This window comes from Mizuhopecten yessoensis, unplaced genomic scaffold (assembly GCF_002113885.1).
Source record: "Mizuhopecten yessoensis strain PY_sf001 unplaced genomic scaffold, ASM211388v2 scaffold1961, whole genome shotgun sequence".
NCBI lineage: Eukaryota > Metazoa > Mollusca > Bivalvia > Pectinida > Pectinidae > Mizuhopecten > Mizuhopecten yessoensis.
The window spans coordinates 1,708,833-1,725,873 of record NW_018404308.1 but is presented as its reverse complement, the minus strand read 5'-3'; the positions used below and the strand labels follow the sequence as shown (position 1 = coordinate 1,725,873).

Below are 17,041 nucleotides of genomic sequence, written 5' to 3'. Positions count from 1 at the left end.
TTTTTGTTGACCTTTGTCCATGGAAGGTCCCTGCAAAATTTCATTGAAATTGGTTCAGGGGTTTTGGAGAAGAAGTCGAAAATGTAAATTGTTTACGGACGCACGACGGACGCACGACGGCGACGACGGACAAAAGGCGATCGCAATAGGTCACTTGAGACTTTGTCTCCGGTGACCTAAAAACCCTACAATGTTGCTACAAAACTGCTTAATATTCTTATAGAGAAAGTGACCTAGAGCCATGAGCAGTCACACAAGGCGTGCTCGATTCGTGCTCACCGGGTACTCTACAGGCTGACTGACTAGGTGGTCAAACCACTCCATTGGGACAAATGCTACCTGATTTGTAAAGATCCATCATGTTTATTTGTTTAAGCTTCTTTGGTTCCCAATTAGACATGAAACAGTATGGGGTCACCTCCCTGACTATGTGAGGTTTCTTTGGGTACATTGTATTTCATTTTCCTCCCACAATGACACTCCTTTTGCACTAACACTTGTGCCAACAAGAGTGATTTGAGAGAATTCATCAGATGGCAACCCTTCCAAAAGTCTCCAAAAGTAATGGTGAAGTGATGAGACTCTGGGACCAAAACAATAGGATATAGGGATGCTTAGCAGGCCCACTATGGTATAATAGGAACACATTAGAGATTTCTTACAAAGTGATGAGGAACATAGAAATGTCGCTTTAAAAATTATACCTTACATTTTCTGCACACATTAAAAATGAGAGCATATGTTGGTTAACAAATATATGAAATCAATGTAAACTATACAGAATAATAGATCTACTGTTATTTGCCTGAGTCTGATTATAAATACAGCAATATCTGTCAACATCAAAACATAAAAATATTGAAACGTTTACACTAGCCTATCCATACATTGGACTACAATAGAAATGTATTGGTAGGCCATGTGGTAGAAGATGAGGCCCCTAACATTTCACTAATATTCCTCTTTATAACATGAGCGTTTGGGGGGCAGACAGCGTAGTATTGAAAGCTTTACCAAACTTCTATACCTTCCAGGACAACAATACTTAACGATCATTCATCTGGTTACACCAGCTCGTTTTCACGTACATGTACATGTATCGCCAAACTCTTAACTATATAGAGATGTACAATTGTTTTTGTATAACTAATATTACAGGTAAAAATTTAACACCTATTAAATACACATAATAACCCTGTGTTTTTCTGCCTCATACTATCATACTGTAAAAATATCAAATAGTGTATTAACGACATAAGTTTCACCCTTTCACCCCTATGTAACTTAATTAGAATCTACGATGCATTGATATGGATGAATCCATTATGGTCTACAGTGGTGAAAGGGCTATAATTTCAATGTAGCAAATACTAGTACAACACTACTCACCATTCAACCTTCAGCGTATAAACTCACCGGTAAAACAAATTAAAACAGTTTACTGGCGTATTGTTTTCTATCACCATCAAAACACACTGTTACACACATATGTGATAATGTCCCAGCCATTTAATATACAACATGGTATGTAATATACAACATGGTATGTAATATACAACATGGTATGTAAAATACAACATCAACTAGGAAATTATTTGAAAATATTCAGCACTTTTTGACAGCTTATAATTACAGTTTATCATCACTTTTTGTATGTGTTTCTCCTACACAACGTAATATCTGTAATCATTGCAAAAAGCACTTGCCATTCTAATTACGGTAACTCTATCACATTATTATGATTTTAACAACAAAAGAGAAATAAAGACTCTCTTTACAGTTCTGATTAAAATGTCATTGCACCTCTGGTTACATGTCTGCAAAATGACCATTAAAACAATAATCAATTATGACTGAGAGATGATATAAATTTATTATATCATTCTACCATTCTACATGTTAATTTATCATATCATTCTACATGTTAAGGCAAAGGGTACCACTACACCAATTATAGTTAGGAAAAAGAGTTCCGCTTTAGACCTTGTTTTGTCAATTTTGAATAATCTCTTTTTTATATTGAATATGAAGCAACAAAAATGACTTTTACTGTGTTTAGAGTTATATCCCTTGTCAAGCTATTCATCCCTCATTTTGATTCTGTGCATTTATAATTCCTAGATAGCCACATTGGTAAGGTGTTGATAGGTCTGGAGTTTGACCCCTGCAGTTTTTCCCCTTTCATTTGTATATTCATTTCCAAATACTCACGTTTCTAACAATTATAATTCTGTAAAATGCATCACAAGATGTAACTTCTATTGAACAATTCTGTAGAGATATTGCTGTGACTATGACAATAAATCATTCCAACTTGATACTTGGTACCCTTTACTTTGAGCTTAGTGTCATTTTAATGAAGAATAATATGCATACCAAATTAAAAAACGATGGTTATATAATGTTATATACCTGATTAGAATCGGGATACTCTCTTGTATAGTGTGTACATGTATGATAGCATTAATTCTCTGACCTGTCCCATAGTGACAATGACGAAACAAATGAAAAATGTAGTTGTGAACAAAAGGAGTTATACAAATAAACTCTGTTGTCTTATTATTTCATAATTAAAATAGTTTTGTTAATTTTAAAAGTTTTTGTTACCCCAAACAAAAGGAGTAAATATTTAATAATTAAAAAAGATGATTTAAAAATTTCTCCATATCCATTTAGCGACATTGTAGTGCTAGTTGGATATGTTAGATAGCTGTGTTAACATCCTAGTTAGTAGTATGTAATTAGAATGTTCTGTACTCACAGCAGTATATTCTAGGTCACAACCATTTTAATATACATGTAAACACGGGTTCTTGTATTTAACTATTTTGCATAGAAATTAAAAATCCAAATAAATAAACAATTAAAAATAATATATAACGTCTATTGGCACTGTTACTGGATATCACATGATCCCTACCAGCTTGGATATAATATAGACATGTATGATGTACAAGTGGTCACATGATCCCTACCAGCTTGGATATAATATAGACATGTATGATGTACAAGTGGTCACATGATCCCTACCAGCTTGGATATAATATAGACATGTATGATGTACAAGTGGTCACATGATCCCTACCAGCTTGGATATAATATAGACATGTATGATGTACAAGTGGTCACATGATCCCTACCAGCTTGGATATAATATAGACATGTATGATGTACAAGTGGTCACATGATCCCTACCAGCTTGGATATAATATAGACATGTATGATGTACAAGTGGTTATACTGCAATAAGGACAGGCTACAGTAATACTAAACAACAATTATAACACTGCACAGAGGTTAATACAATGGTACAGCGATACCTGACTTTGTCAACACCTGATGTAATGGTCCCAGAACAATGACTTATCTGTTTTCCCTGACTTCATTGTCATATCTGACCAAACAATACACTTGGTTTTGATGTTGGTAAAGTCAGGATTTACTGTGAAGCTGTAGACAGAAGAAGCAGAGATCTAGAATATCACAATGACGTCATCACCAGTGATTTAGCTATAGAAATATATACCATAGCTGGACACAGGACTTTCGTGTATAGAGTTGGGACATCTACGATTCATCTAATCCTGAAACAAAAGAGAAAGTCACCATAACTAAAAGACTTTGCTACCATATTATATATTCGTGAGGTTTTCATTTCTGTGAATGCATCAGATTTTGCTAATATATATTCCTCATGAATATCTGGAAAGTAAAATGGCAAGTTGGAACACATACCTGGTAATATTGATTCATCTCTCACATATTTAAACAAGAGGCTCGACATTATGCCTGTATCACTCCCTTGTTTTTTGCTATCTTACTAAGAAAATGCTGATTACTCCAGCAAGATTTTTTTACCTGGTACTTTTGGATTTCAGTGCTTTAAATAAATATATGTGTTAGGATTGTTTTTTCCTGGAGAAGTGATGGATATGATTGGGGTTGCATATACAACGTGTGCCTATGTGGAATACAGCTATAGAGTAACTGTGAATTATATACTGTACCTGTCCTGGCTCCATGTTTAACAGCATCATCCTTCATATATAACAAGAACACGGACCAGAACAACGATACAGTCCCCACAAAATACACTCTCCTGGTCGGCGGTACAAACATGAAGTTGAGCAGCTGTACACCAGGCCATAGACACCATGCTCTCTAAAAGTATATAAAACAACATGCAGAACTAGGGACCAAGAGGAAACTGCATGTGAAATTTGAGAAAGATCCCTACTGAACTTTCTGAGAAAATGCACTAAAAAACTTTAACTCTCAAAATTCAAGATGGCCACCTATCGGCCATCTTTGTGTTCTGATCAGTCTCAAAATTTGATATGTGTAACTAAGGAACATGGAGAACTCTCACGTAAAAAATAAGAAAGATGTCTATTGCACTTTCTGAGAAATAGTGAGAACAATAAAAGAGATTGTTTTCTCTTGAACCATTGTGTGTTAGTAGGTGCAGGTTAGACTCCAGATCAATTTATCTCCAAACTTTAAACAGCATCTAGAAATAACTATTTACCGAGGTAGATCTTGTTTATCTCATGCAAAAAATATTTTGTATCAATTTTTAGCTAAGGTGTTAGCCGCAAACTATTGGTATTACTTGAGTAATGAGCTCAAGATATTCATAAATGCTGTTTTCACACATACGCCGCTCTAGCGGTACCCACTGGTACTAAATTGAATCATATACCGGACCTACTGTCTTTAATATGTGTTACTTTGGACTCAAATGCACTTGAATGGCTTGTAAATATCATTCCTTTCCTTGGTACAACCTATGATCTGTGGTCGTATTCTTCTTGAAAATGCACCCTGTTTATCTCAATCGGGAACTGCCACTTGACTGTAGGTCATGCATGCTACACGCAACTTCCGGTAAAATACTTAATACTTAGTTAATGAGCTCAGATATTCATAAACAAGACATACTTCACCTACCAGTAATACTAAGCAAACTGCAAATAAAATCCATTACCACGGACTCAAGTTCACTCAAAAGTCATTGGATATAATCTTATTCTTAGTTAGAACTAAGTATCCTTCTATAACTTCGTATTTACTCTTGGAACTGTCGCTGGATTTAGCTATTAGACGGAAATACTGTCCTGATTGGCTAAAATTTGTTACTCTTGCATTTACGTCCCTGCCTACATTTATATATTGCGTGGTCAGAGCTATGAAGCGGTCCTGTTCAAAAAAACTGAGGAAAATCAAAAGTGCTAAACTGTAATAATATATATGATTCACCCCTCATATGAGTATAATATTATCAAAATATTGCATATTCATTGAAATAACAAATCCTTACTAAAAACTCTAAAAATAGAAACGACCGCCATGTTAGATCAGGCGTGATGTTATCTCAATTACCCGTTTCCTTATATGGCCGTCACGGCCAAATATAGTATTACTACTGATGCCGTCATGTTTACTACAATTTCCATATGTGGTCATGACACCCATATTTAGACGTCTGACCTATATCAGAAGACGGATGAAGTTTCCAACATGGCAGTCAATTCAGATTTCGATTGCATTTGCTACGTAAACTTGATAATTTAACAACATATAAGGCAGAGTATAACTTAAAATTATGTAGGAAATCAACAGAAAAAGTTCATATTACAAACCTATTAATGGATACGGATCCTGTCAATTAATTCTAAAATCGCCCCCGTGTGATTCACACCAGGTTTGCTCAACTAAAATGGGATTGCCCGGCCAGGGCAGAGGAGGCCGGGTATTATATTAGTACTAGCTCCTGGCCTACTCTAGTTGTTATATATTTGTACATGAAATAAAAGATGTACAACGCTTCCTTAATATCAACATTTACATTGAACCATAATTGTTTTCTATATTGCATATACATAGAATAGGAGAAACCCTGCACAATTTAAACAGAAGTGTCAAATAGGAATTATGTTGTGTCTGTTTTAAGGATCCCTGTCCCACTGCACTGTGGTTTTTCCTATAAACAGTAACCTCCCCTTAAGGATCCTTGTCCCACTGTACTGTAGTTTTCCCTAAAAACAGTAACCTCCCCTTATGGATCACTGTCCCACTTTACTGTGGTTTTTCCTATAAACAGTGACCTCCCCTTAAGGATCCCTGTCCCAATGCACTGTGGTTTCCCCTATATACAGTGACCTCCCCTTAAGGACCCCTGTCCCAGTGCACTGTGGTTTCCCATATATACAGTAACCTCTCCTTAAGGATCCCTGTCCCACTGCACTGTGGTTTCCCCTATATACAGTGACCTCCCCTTAAGGATCCATGTCCCAGTGCACTGTGGTTTCCCCTATATAAAGTGACCTCCCCTTAAGGACCCCTGTCCCAGTGCACTGTGGTTTCCCCTATATACAGTGACCTCCCCTTAAGGACCCCTTTCCCAGTGCACTGTGGTTTCCCCTATATACAGTGACCTCCCCTTAAGGATCCCTTTCCCAGTGCACTGTGGTTTCCCCTTTATAAAGTGACCTCCACTTAAGGATCCCTGTCCCACTGCACTGTGGTTTCCCCTATATACAGTCACTTCCCCTTAAGGATCCCTGTCCCACTGCATTGTGGTTTCCCCTATATACAGTGACCTCCCCTTAAGGACCCCTGTTCCACTGCACTGTGGTTTCCCCTATATACAGTAACCTCCCCATAAGGACCCCTGTCCCACTGCACTGTGGTTTCCCCTATATACAGTGACCTCCCCTTAAGTACCCCTTGTCCCAGTGCACTGTGGTTTCCCCTATATACAGTCACCTCCCCTTAAGGACCCCTGTTCCACTGCACTGTGGTTACCCCTATATACAGTAACCTCCCCATAAGGACCCCTGTCCCACTGCACTGTGGTTTCCCCTATATTCAGTACCCTCCCCATAAGGACCCCTGTCCCACTGCACTGTGGTTTCCCCTATATACAGTGACCTCCCCTTAAGGATCCCTGTCCCACTGCATTGTGGTTTTCCCTATATACAGTGACCTCCCCTTAAGGACCCCTGTCCCAGTGCACTGTGGTTTACCCTATATACAGTGACCTCCCCTTAAGGACCCCTTGTCCCAGTGCACTGTGGTTTCCCCTATATACAGTGACCTCCCCTTAAGGATCCCTGTCCCACTGCACTGTGGTTTCCCCTATATACAGTAACCTCCCCTTAACTTCCATTTGGGAAAACTGCATTACAGTTGGGCCAGGAACCTTCTGTTGACCAGGTAGCTCAATCGGTTAGTGTAATAGTATAACAATCTGAAGTTTGACATTCAAATCCCAGTCTAGCCACGATCACTTTTTACACTCAGAACACTGTTGTTGATCATATTTTGTTTATTTTATCTTTACTATTTCTCATAAAAGTACTACAAGGTATGGTTTTCTTGTCAGAAATGGTTTATCAAAGCTTTAGTCATGCTGGAAATAACAGTTTCCAATACTGAGTTACAGTCTCTGGCAGTGGTACTGGGATCCTTAGTCTCAGAATTCAGTATAAAAAGTTCATGTTTCATTACACTGATATTATAGGAGGGCAGCGGGGACTACTAGAAGGACATCGATCCGTGGACTACAGCCGCTACGACAGCCTGTCTGTATCTGAGGAGCTGTCCGACCTCAGAGCGTGACCTGAATGGGCAGGGGACTTTTGAATCACTGAGGGCCCGGTAAGCGCCAATTCCAATTCACCTCCTCACATCGACCGAACACCGACTTCGAAGTGTAGACTATAAACTCATCAACCAACCAACTAAGTACACTGATTCGGATAGATTTTTGATTTTTTCAATCCTTCAGCAACGGAAACAGTAACGTTATGGTGAGGAAAGTTGATCCTGTTACTTCACATACATTGTTTTAAAATCTAACAGTTCTGCTTTTGATGATATCAAGGTGGTATAGAAAATGTGTATATTATGTCTACAGAGAATGGAGTCCTTTGATATCAAAGATATCTATATATAATGATGCTGACAAGTAGAATGATACAAAACTAACCTTTATTGTTGGCGCTAGTTTCTTTTTCCACTCCTCCACAGATCCCTGCCAACTCTTCCCTTCTAACAGAGATGATGCTAAAACAAACCAAAATCAGAGAAACAGCTGATAAACTTTTGGTCGACATTTTTTGTTTGATGATCCCAAATATTTGGGTTTGGACACTCAAGTGGGAACAAAATTTCACCAAATTAATTTATTTCTCAGTCTGAAATTATAAGCATACTCTCCATTCATACACAAAAGGTTTATTCACTAAATACGATCAACTGATCACACAGTATTACAATATTAATCAAACTGAAGCCTTTAGTAAAGCATACCCTATCTTATGGAAAAGTGGAATAAGTGTCATTTCGTTTCCTTTTAATAACGATATTTCTTTGTCACAATTTACCTTATTGAGAGAAAAAATGTATATCTGTAACCTGATCTATAAATAAGCCCAACAGCTCAGCCTCGGTACAATGATGTGATATCGCAGACACACACCTGGGTATATTTTGATACTTTCTCTCTAATAAATGAAACAAATTGGAATTTTATCCCAGAAGGCATTAAAAATGAAATGTAATAAAAAAAAGTATTACATATGTCTTTTATGATTTTCACATTTGTTATACTTAGTATATGGATCAATGTTGTTAGGAGATACTTGTAAGTTGTACACAAAACTAGTTAATAAGATGCTTAAAATGTCTCACACATATAAAATGATGAAATAGCAACAGGACCGAAGACAAATGCGTCAATGCAGACTTTCATCAACGCTGTGCGAAGTGACCTCCCTGGCAGTATTTTCTCGCCAACCTTCATCCAGGTATACACGAGAGGGGCCACTACTCCGCCCCCAACGGTCACAGAGCGTGCAGCCTTGTAAGGGTCATACACCACCTTCTTACAAACGATCTTCTGCTCCACAAAGTCAGCCACCAGCCACAGGGAACCATAGTAACCGACAGCTTTAATCATCTTGGGTGTTCTTATAGCCTCCCTTCACAATAATTCACTTAACACTGGAGCTTTGGCCATGTGAAGGTCAGGTCTTGTTTGGTGTTCCTGTTACAACAATACTGATTGGAAAAAAGAAAATATATCACACAATATTCTTTATACATATAACTCAAAATATTTTATATAATTAAAAAAACATTTTTGTTACATTTTGATTACTTTATTTATCTGATAAGAAAATCATATTATTAACACCATGATTTCAAAGCAACAAGAAAACCCAGACTATCTTAGGCCATAGGATTACAGTGGCCTGCTAGCTTCTAACACTATCTCAGGCCATAGGATTACAGTGGCCTGCTAGCTTCCCACACTATCTTAGTCCATAGGATTAGAGTGGCCTGCTAGCTTCCAACACTATCTTAGGCCATAAGATTACAGTTGCCTGCTAGCTTCCGACACTATCTTAGGCCATGGGATTACAGTCACCTTCTAGCTTCCAACACTATCTTAGGCCATAGGATTACAGTCGCCTTTTAGCTTCCCACACTATCTTAGTCCATAGGATTACAGTGGCCTGCTAGCTTACAACACTATCTTAGTCCATAGGATTACAGTGGCCTGCTTGCTTCCCACACTATCTTAGGCCATAGGATTACAGTAGCCTGCTAGCTTCAAACACTATCTTAAGCAATAGGATTACAGTCGCCTTCTAGCTTCCCACACTATCTTAGTCCATAGGATTAGAGTGGCCTGCTAGCTTCCAACACTATCTTAGGCCATAGGATTCCAGTGGCCTGCTAGCTTCTAACACTATCTTAGGCCATAGGATTACAGTGGCCTGCCAGGTTCCAACACTATCTTAGGCCATAGGATTACAGTTGCCTGCTAGCTTCCCACACTATCTTAGGCCAGAGGATTACAGTGGCCTGCTAGCTTCCCACACTATCTTAGGCCATAGAATTACCCTCACCTTCTAGCTTCCCAGACTATCTTAGGCCATAGGATTACAGTCGCCTTTTAGCTTCCCACACTATCTTAGTCCATAGGATTACAGTCACCTTCTAGCTTACCACACTATCTTAGGCCATAGGATTACAGTCGCCTTTTAGCTTCCCACACTATCTTAGTCCATAGGATTAGAGTGGCCTGCTAGCTTCCAACACTATCTTAGGCCATAAGATTACAGTTGCCTGCTAGCTTCCGACACTATCTTAGGCCATAGGATTACAGTCACCTGCTAGCTTCCCACACTATCTTAGGCCATAGGGTTACAGTCGCCTGCTAGCTTCCCACACTATCTTAGGCCATAGGATTTCAGTGGCCTGCTAGCTTCCCACACTATCTTAGGCTATAGGATTACAGTCGCCTGCTAGCTTCCCACACTATCTTAGGCCATAGAATTACAGTCACCTTCTAGCTTCCCAGACTATCTTAGGCCATAGGATTACAGTGGCCTGCCAGGTTCCAACACTATCTTAGGCCATAGGATTACAGTTGCCTGCTAGCTTCCAACACTATCTTAGGCCATAGGATTACAGTGGCCTGCCAGGTTCCAACACTATCTTAGGCCATAGGATTACAGTGGCCTGCTAGCTTCCAACACTATCTTAGGCCATAGGATTACAGTTGCCTGCTAGCTTCCCACACTATCTTAGGCCATAGAATTACAGTCACCTTCTAGCTTCCCAGACTATCTTAGGCCATAGGATTACAGTCGCCTTCTCGCTTCACGCTAGAGAGAATAACCCTTTAGCTAAGTGGTAGACCGTCCGCCTAGGAACCTAGGGTTCGATCCCCAGTGGAAGCATGCTACTCTTTTTGCTGTTACACTAGTATAGTAGCTTTGACACTAGTATTGAGCAATGACATCTTTTACATCAAGTCCCACTTCTCCAGACTTTAAGTTTTCATCCAAAAGAACTCCCACTTGTTAGGTCCTTAACTCCTTATACCAAGAGTTCTCCACCGTCTTGTTTGGTTGGTATCACACACACCAGGTTATATATATAAATATGAAGGTGTAACAAAAAACTAACCACTGAGATAAGCGAGATAGAAATCAACTTCCTGGACACTACTGCTTTCATATCTGAAGAGGGTACACTGGGGACAAAGCTTTGCAACAAACCCAGGAATGTGCACCTTTATCTACACTATAGCAGCTGCCAACCGAGACACCAAATCAACAATATCCCTTTGTCGCAGGCATTACACATACGTAAAATCAACAATAGAGACGAGCATTTGGAGAGTGAAGCCATGAAACTTTGTCAAAGATTTTAATGTAGAGGTTACCTCCAATTTTCTTTAGAATGAGTGATCAGAGAAACCAATTACTCAATGGAAATTTTTTCTTTAGAATGAGTGATCAGAGAAACCAATTACTCAATGGAAATTTTTTCTTTAGAATGAGTGATCAGAGAAACCAATTACTCAATGGAAAAACAATGATGCTACACCAAACATTCCTTTTATAATCACATATAATAAATGTGATCCACCAATTAAACAAGGCAAAGTATTGCAAGGCAATCCATAGTCCCCCACTGGTAAAGATTTCTATATTTAACAAACAGTACACTATTGTCAGGATGAACCTAATCAGTACTGTTCAAGGGCGTAAACTTTTGACGGAAGTATTATGGCATATTATACTTCTGTCAAATTTGACGGGCGTATAAAAAGGGGTGTCAGACGTTACGCCCCCAAACCATTACGCCCCAAACCAGTTCGCCCCAAATTTGATTCGTATCGCCCCAACCAGTTTGCCACCAAAAAAGCATACGCCCCAAATAGTTCGCCCCAAAAAAACATAACGCCCCAACTAGTTCGCCACCAAAAATATAATGCTCCATTCCTAAAAAAAAGGAGCTTGCTTATTTTCCCATTATTATGTGATTGTGTTTACCGTGCTAAGGGGAATAACTATTGTTTCGTGTATACTTCGGAAAGGTCGGCGCATCAAATATATATACATAATTTTTAGTTTTGCAAAGTTGGAATAGTAAAATTGATATGTTTCCTTTAATGTTCTTTTTCAGTTTATGTTTCCATAAGATGTGACTTACGGAAATGTAGCATTGTGTACATTCTTTTATCATACACTGACACGTGTGGCTTTAAAATAAACAAACAAATCCATGTTTTCATGTGCTATTATAAAGAACATATTTCTTTTAGGTATGTGTACATCTTGTCATCAAACTTTGATGCCTGTAGCTATTAAACAAACAACAAGAGGCCCATGGTCCTTAACGGTCACCTGAGTTATGTAAAAACTGATGTTATCAATGTTGCCAAAGGAAAAAGGAATCATTTTGTAACAAAGGTAACTTGAACTACATGTAATGCAAAAGTAGCGTGAAAGATCTGGGTAGTATATGTACTATGTACAAATAGTGATTGTCAGTCAGCTGAATTATGGTAAAGCACCTTAAGACCCTTCCATCTATGAAGAGTATTTGATTCTACCATATCTGGATCTTGAGAAGAAGATTTTTAAAATTTTAGTCAATTTGACCCTTTTTGGCCCCTCAGGCCCCTGGGGGCTTGGGACCATATAGTTCACAATTTTGGTTGGCCTTTGGCCATGGAAGGTTTCTGCAAAATTTCATTGAAATTGGTTCAGGGGTTTTGGAGAAGCTGGACTTTGTCTCAGATGACCTAACAAACCCATATATCGACGATCTGAGGTTCCTGAACATTTTGTGTCGCCGCATTGATGACAGGTGTTATTAAAATAACAACGTTAGGAAAATGTATCCACAGAAATATGAAGTGATGTATTGTGCACGATATATATCAAAGAAAAGATATATATCTTTGTGTTATATTATGTTGTATCATTTGTTAATAACAGTTGGTTTTGTTATTGTTGTTGTTGTAAGTAATTAATAATTATCTCTCTCTCTATATATATGTATATTTGTACAATAATATTCAGGTATATGTAAAAGATAATTAGATTTTTCTTTTGCCGAAGGTAGCCAACGTATCATATCTATACTATCTATGCTGAGCATGTATTTGTATATTTCAGATGATATAAATGTTTAAGATCATTAGATTATTTCCACGCGAATTTATTCGAAACAAGAAATGAAAGACTTACCTCCCATTAACTGCCTTTTATAGTTCAATATTTAGAGGTTATTATATGATATGATATGATATCAAAATGGTCATATTATAATCTTTTTATCATATGTTCAAGTAACAAAAAATCAAGTCAACAGGAAAAACAATTAGATAATTTAATCAACAATGTCAACTGAAACAGATTATTACAAGATGATATTCCGTCAATTCTGAATAAATATCGTTTCAAATCGCTCCGCATATTCCTTATCAATGAGGTCATCCAATTCAAGTATTCTAGACCCTAGAGAATTAAGTATTTCCTCTCTCTGGTTTGTTGACATTTTGTTTGTTGACGTCTGCTCAACACAGTCTAAGCAAAAAACCAACTGACAGAGAAACTTATCACACGGGTGACCGGAAGTGGTATTAGGAGTGGTCAGAAGTTATCAAATATGCAAAAACACTCATATTCTGAGTAAACATATGATAAAAGTTCATAGCGGTTGGGGTGATACAGAATTTTTGGGGCGATATAGATTTTGGGGCGAAACGGATTTGGGGCGATATGGTTGTCATACATGGGGGTAACTGAACTGAAAATTGGGGCGATGTAAAAAAAAAATGGGGCGAATTGGTTTGGAGCGTAACGGTCTTGGGGCGAAATGGATGTAATTCCGATGAAGACTATAAAGAAAACTTTAATTGAGACTGTATTAGCCACATACACAAAACTAAACAGGCTATAAAAAAGGCGAAACAACCTAGAGCGAACGAACACAGGGTGTACAGGAGTTAGGGAGAAACGACCTGAAACCTTGGATGAGCAGCCACCAGAATAGAAAGGAGTAATAAACAGATCTGTGCCTATTATGGCGATACACCAGCGACCACCAACTGTCTAGGTCAGGCTCTCCCATACTCCAACAATGTTAGAGGTTTTACACGGTGAGAGTAGGCCTCTTGTATGTTATAGGAGTAGCTCTGCCACTGAGTTTATGAGAAATTCCCTTTACCTAAAACCAGCAAATTGGACATCACACATCCATGTATAAAATACAGTAGTACAGCTATTTCACCAACCTCCTTCTATAGATGCATTCACCTATCCTGTAATAATAATAGGTCCTTCTTTCACTTGTCCACTTAATGTAAAACATATCTAAAAATCTACATGTGGATTGACATATTGTTTTATAAAGAAATAACGCAAACTCATTCAGCATTTTTGTTTCGGTAAGGCACATCTGGACCCCTTATTCTACACATGCCGAATATTCCTGAGGTCAGACTCGGTTCAGATCTGCGTCTATCGTTTTCTTTCAGGTTTAACCGTTTCAACTGGTTGAAAGATATGAGTAAGGTTCCTTTGCATACGTTACGTTTGATTCTAAAAGAGTCCGGGAAATAATGCCCGTGCTGGTCACGTTACATTGAACAAAATGTCAATATTAAGACACGGAGTGGAAATATGTCAATTATGTGTCAAATTGGATTTATGAATATGCTGAAACATATAACTTTCAGATCAAGTGTAACGTATACTAAACGATTGTCGGTACTTATTCAAAAGGAACTAAATAGTGGTTCACAATTTCCCATAGCACATTATGATATTGGTCATGCAAAATTGTACCAAATAACTCTGTGTTTGGGGAATAAATGACTCTTCGGGACTGGGCCGGCTATTGTTTTAGTTACCAGGGATACGATTTATGTGATTTACTTTATGTCTTGTATTCAACTTTATCGAATTAGGGGCCAATGTACTTGATGTCCTCTTACCAATTTCTCGGTGCTACTGCAAAAATCACCTACTTCCGGTTAGATAGCTGTCACTTCCCGTGTCAACATACACGAGTGCAATATTAGCCGCAATGGAATACAACACTTAGATCAGTCGCTTATCTACAAACCTTACGAGTAGTTGCGTGTTCAAGATGGAGAACCAACCGTTATGGGCCGCTTTTGTCGCCATTCTCGTATTCTATGCGTCGACTTTAATCTTGGAAGGACAGGCTCTGCCTGATGATGAACCCGAGCACAAATATGTCCCGGTTAACAGCAAGCAGATGGAACAGTTGCTTGCCAGCTCCAACGACAGGCACGTACTTAACGTTCATTTATATAAGAATGCCTAGTTGTATTGATTTAAATCATCCTATCTGGCTGGATTGGACCCCATTGAGAATGTGTCAAATAGAATCACGGGTGTAGAATGATATTATTGTAGTTTATATTTTCATACCTCTGCAAGTTTGTTTTTTAAAGTCAAGCTATCAAGCACCTTTTAAACAATGACGTCTGATTATCTTATAGCCACTGCAAGTTTGTTAAAAAAAAAAATTAAATGCCCACCGACTTTAAATGAAATTTATCTTATCTAACTCTGACCTACAGGTGACCAACCTGTAGCTGACCCTGTAAGTTGTAATAATAATGATTAAAACCAATAACTATCTTTTTCTTATGGAACTCAAAATGTAACATGATTCTGTGAACATCATAATTTGATTATGCCTAATAAAACTAGTCAAAAACCGTCATCTATCTGTTACTGGTTAAAGGTAAATTAGTCTTTTAAACAAGAATTGATTAGAAAAAATGTTATTGGAAGGCGAAAGATCGATACACTCATTAAAAAATCAACACACTGTGTTTTTCGTAAGGAACATGTCAAATGAGTTTGCACATCGGTGGATTTCAGATCAGTCAGCTTTGCATGTTGCTGGTCATTTAATGTACATGTAGTTGGTATTTGAAGGTAGTGTTTAACATAGAAATATATATATATGTATATTGATGTTCAATGTTGGTGGTCAATATTATAATGAAAGTAGCTGATCAAATAGACTTTTGACCATACAGCTCACATAAAGCAAGTAACAGATTCTGTGGGGTTTGACATATGAACAAAAGTACACATTTACTACATGCATGTAAAACCTATTCTGGACATTATAACATTGTTTACCACTAGAACATTCCAGTACTTACATGTTTATTATCTGAGGAGGAACATTAAGTTTGTATACTTAGAGCTCATTATCACAGTATAATCTTGGTTAGGACTCAATTAAAATGTTATCCTTGAAAAATTAAAATAATGTGCAACAGAAGTAACTATTTTTCATTGCAATGCCTCTACTAGGATCAAACCAGGGACTGTTGACTTATTAGTCTTATGCTCTGCGTTTGTGCTTAAGCCAAATCAGCTATTAGGAAATGGTTAGTTTTTACCAGAATTCCTACAAATGTCTCTGACTGTGTCTTGATGTATTGAATTTTAACAGAGTATTCATTTATCAAATTAAAAGGGTATACAAATAGCTTTAGGAACTTGAATGAGTACTATCTTGGTATCCTTTTTGCAGTTAGTAAATATTGCCATTTTGTGCAGTTTTTTGAAAATATATGTAAATTGGTTAAAGCAATTTCATTAATGTTTGAAACACTTAACCTCAGTTTAACCATATAAATGCACTGTAGTATATGTATACACTACCAAATATAGGGGCATACATGTATGTGGATTGTAAGAGCAGATGCTTATTTAGAACAATTTCATGGAGTTATTTGTAGAGAGGGCCTCTGATTTGTTGTTTCATTCAATATTTATTCAACAAACTACCTATATAGCTAGTTTATACACGGAGGTTTGTCATGTTTATCAAACTCAAGTTGGTTTATTTTCAAAAAGAGACATGAGGTTAACATGGACAGGAAAATCAACCAACATGACAATACCCATCTTTGATATTCCAGGGGTTACCTATACGATCACAGTAATTGTTTTTACTCAGTTTTTCTGCCGAATACAGGCTGTTTCCCTTGCTAAAAAGTGCCTTATTTTCCCCAAAATGACCCAAAATTGAGGAATATATTCCCAATTTCAATACAAATAATGCTATAATGTCCCAATTCATAAAGGAACAGGCTGTTGTAAAATTTAAGTAACAAAACTACTGGATCACTTACACTCTCTGTACACAAAGAGTGAGTAGACTAGACCTG

General features: G+C 37.6%; 2 protein-coding genes across 4 annotated transcripts in view; one reads left to right on the top strand and one right to left on the bottom strand.

The window, feature by feature from the left end:
• Positions 1-102: 102 nt before the first annotated feature.
• LOC110443889 (protein SYM1-like) lies at positions 103-14,842 on the bottom strand. 3 transcript variants are annotated; one of them, XM_021488341.1, is made up of 5 exons: positions 14,813-14,842; positions 8,698-9,066; positions 7,994-8,070; positions 4,008-4,161; positions 103-3,584 (listed from the first exon to the last, which is right to left on the bottom strand). In XM_021488341.1, exons 2-5 carry the CDS (start codon positions 8,963-8,965, stop codon positions 3,568-3,570), a joined length of 516 nt encoding a protein of 171 aa, XP_021344016.1. In that variant the 5' UTR covers positions 8,966-9,066; positions 14,813-14,842; the 3' UTR covers positions 103-3,567. The 3 variants fall into 3 exon arrangements, with proteins under 3 accessions (XP_021344016.1, XP_021344024.1, XP_021344032.1); XM_021488349.1 differs by lacking the exon at positions 14,813-14,842 and adding an exon at positions 10,697-10,932; XM_021488357.1 differs by lacking the exon at positions 14,813-14,842 and adding an exon at positions 10,625-10,702.
• Positions 14,843-14,864: 22 nt separating this feature from the next.
• LOC110443884 (sodium/hydrogen exchanger 8-like) overlaps positions 14,865-17,041 on the top strand; it is a 42,131-nt gene continuing 39,954 nt past the window's right edge. The window contains exon 1 of the mRNA XM_021488328.1: positions 14,865-15,131. Within this exon, the coding sequence (XP_021344003.1) occupies positions 14,968-15,131 (164 nt within the window). The 5' untranslated portion in view covers positions 14,865-14,967. The remainder of the gene's footprint in view (positions 15,132-17,041) is intronic.

Bases quoted from the DNA above. Each gene is read 5' to 3' on its own strand.
- LOC110443889 (XM_021488341.1), bottom strand. From the start codon at position 8,965: ATGATTAAAGCTGTCGGTTACTATGGTTCCCTGTGGCTGGTGGCTGAC. The intron at 8,071-8,697 runs GTGAGACATTTT...GGTTTGTTTTAG, and splicing joins TATTTCATCATTTTATATGT to CATCATCTCTGTTAGAAGGG. The intron at 4,162-7,993 runs GTTAGTTTTGTA...ATATACTTTTAG, and splicing joins AACTAGCGCCAACAATAAAG to AGAGCATGGTGTCTATGGCC.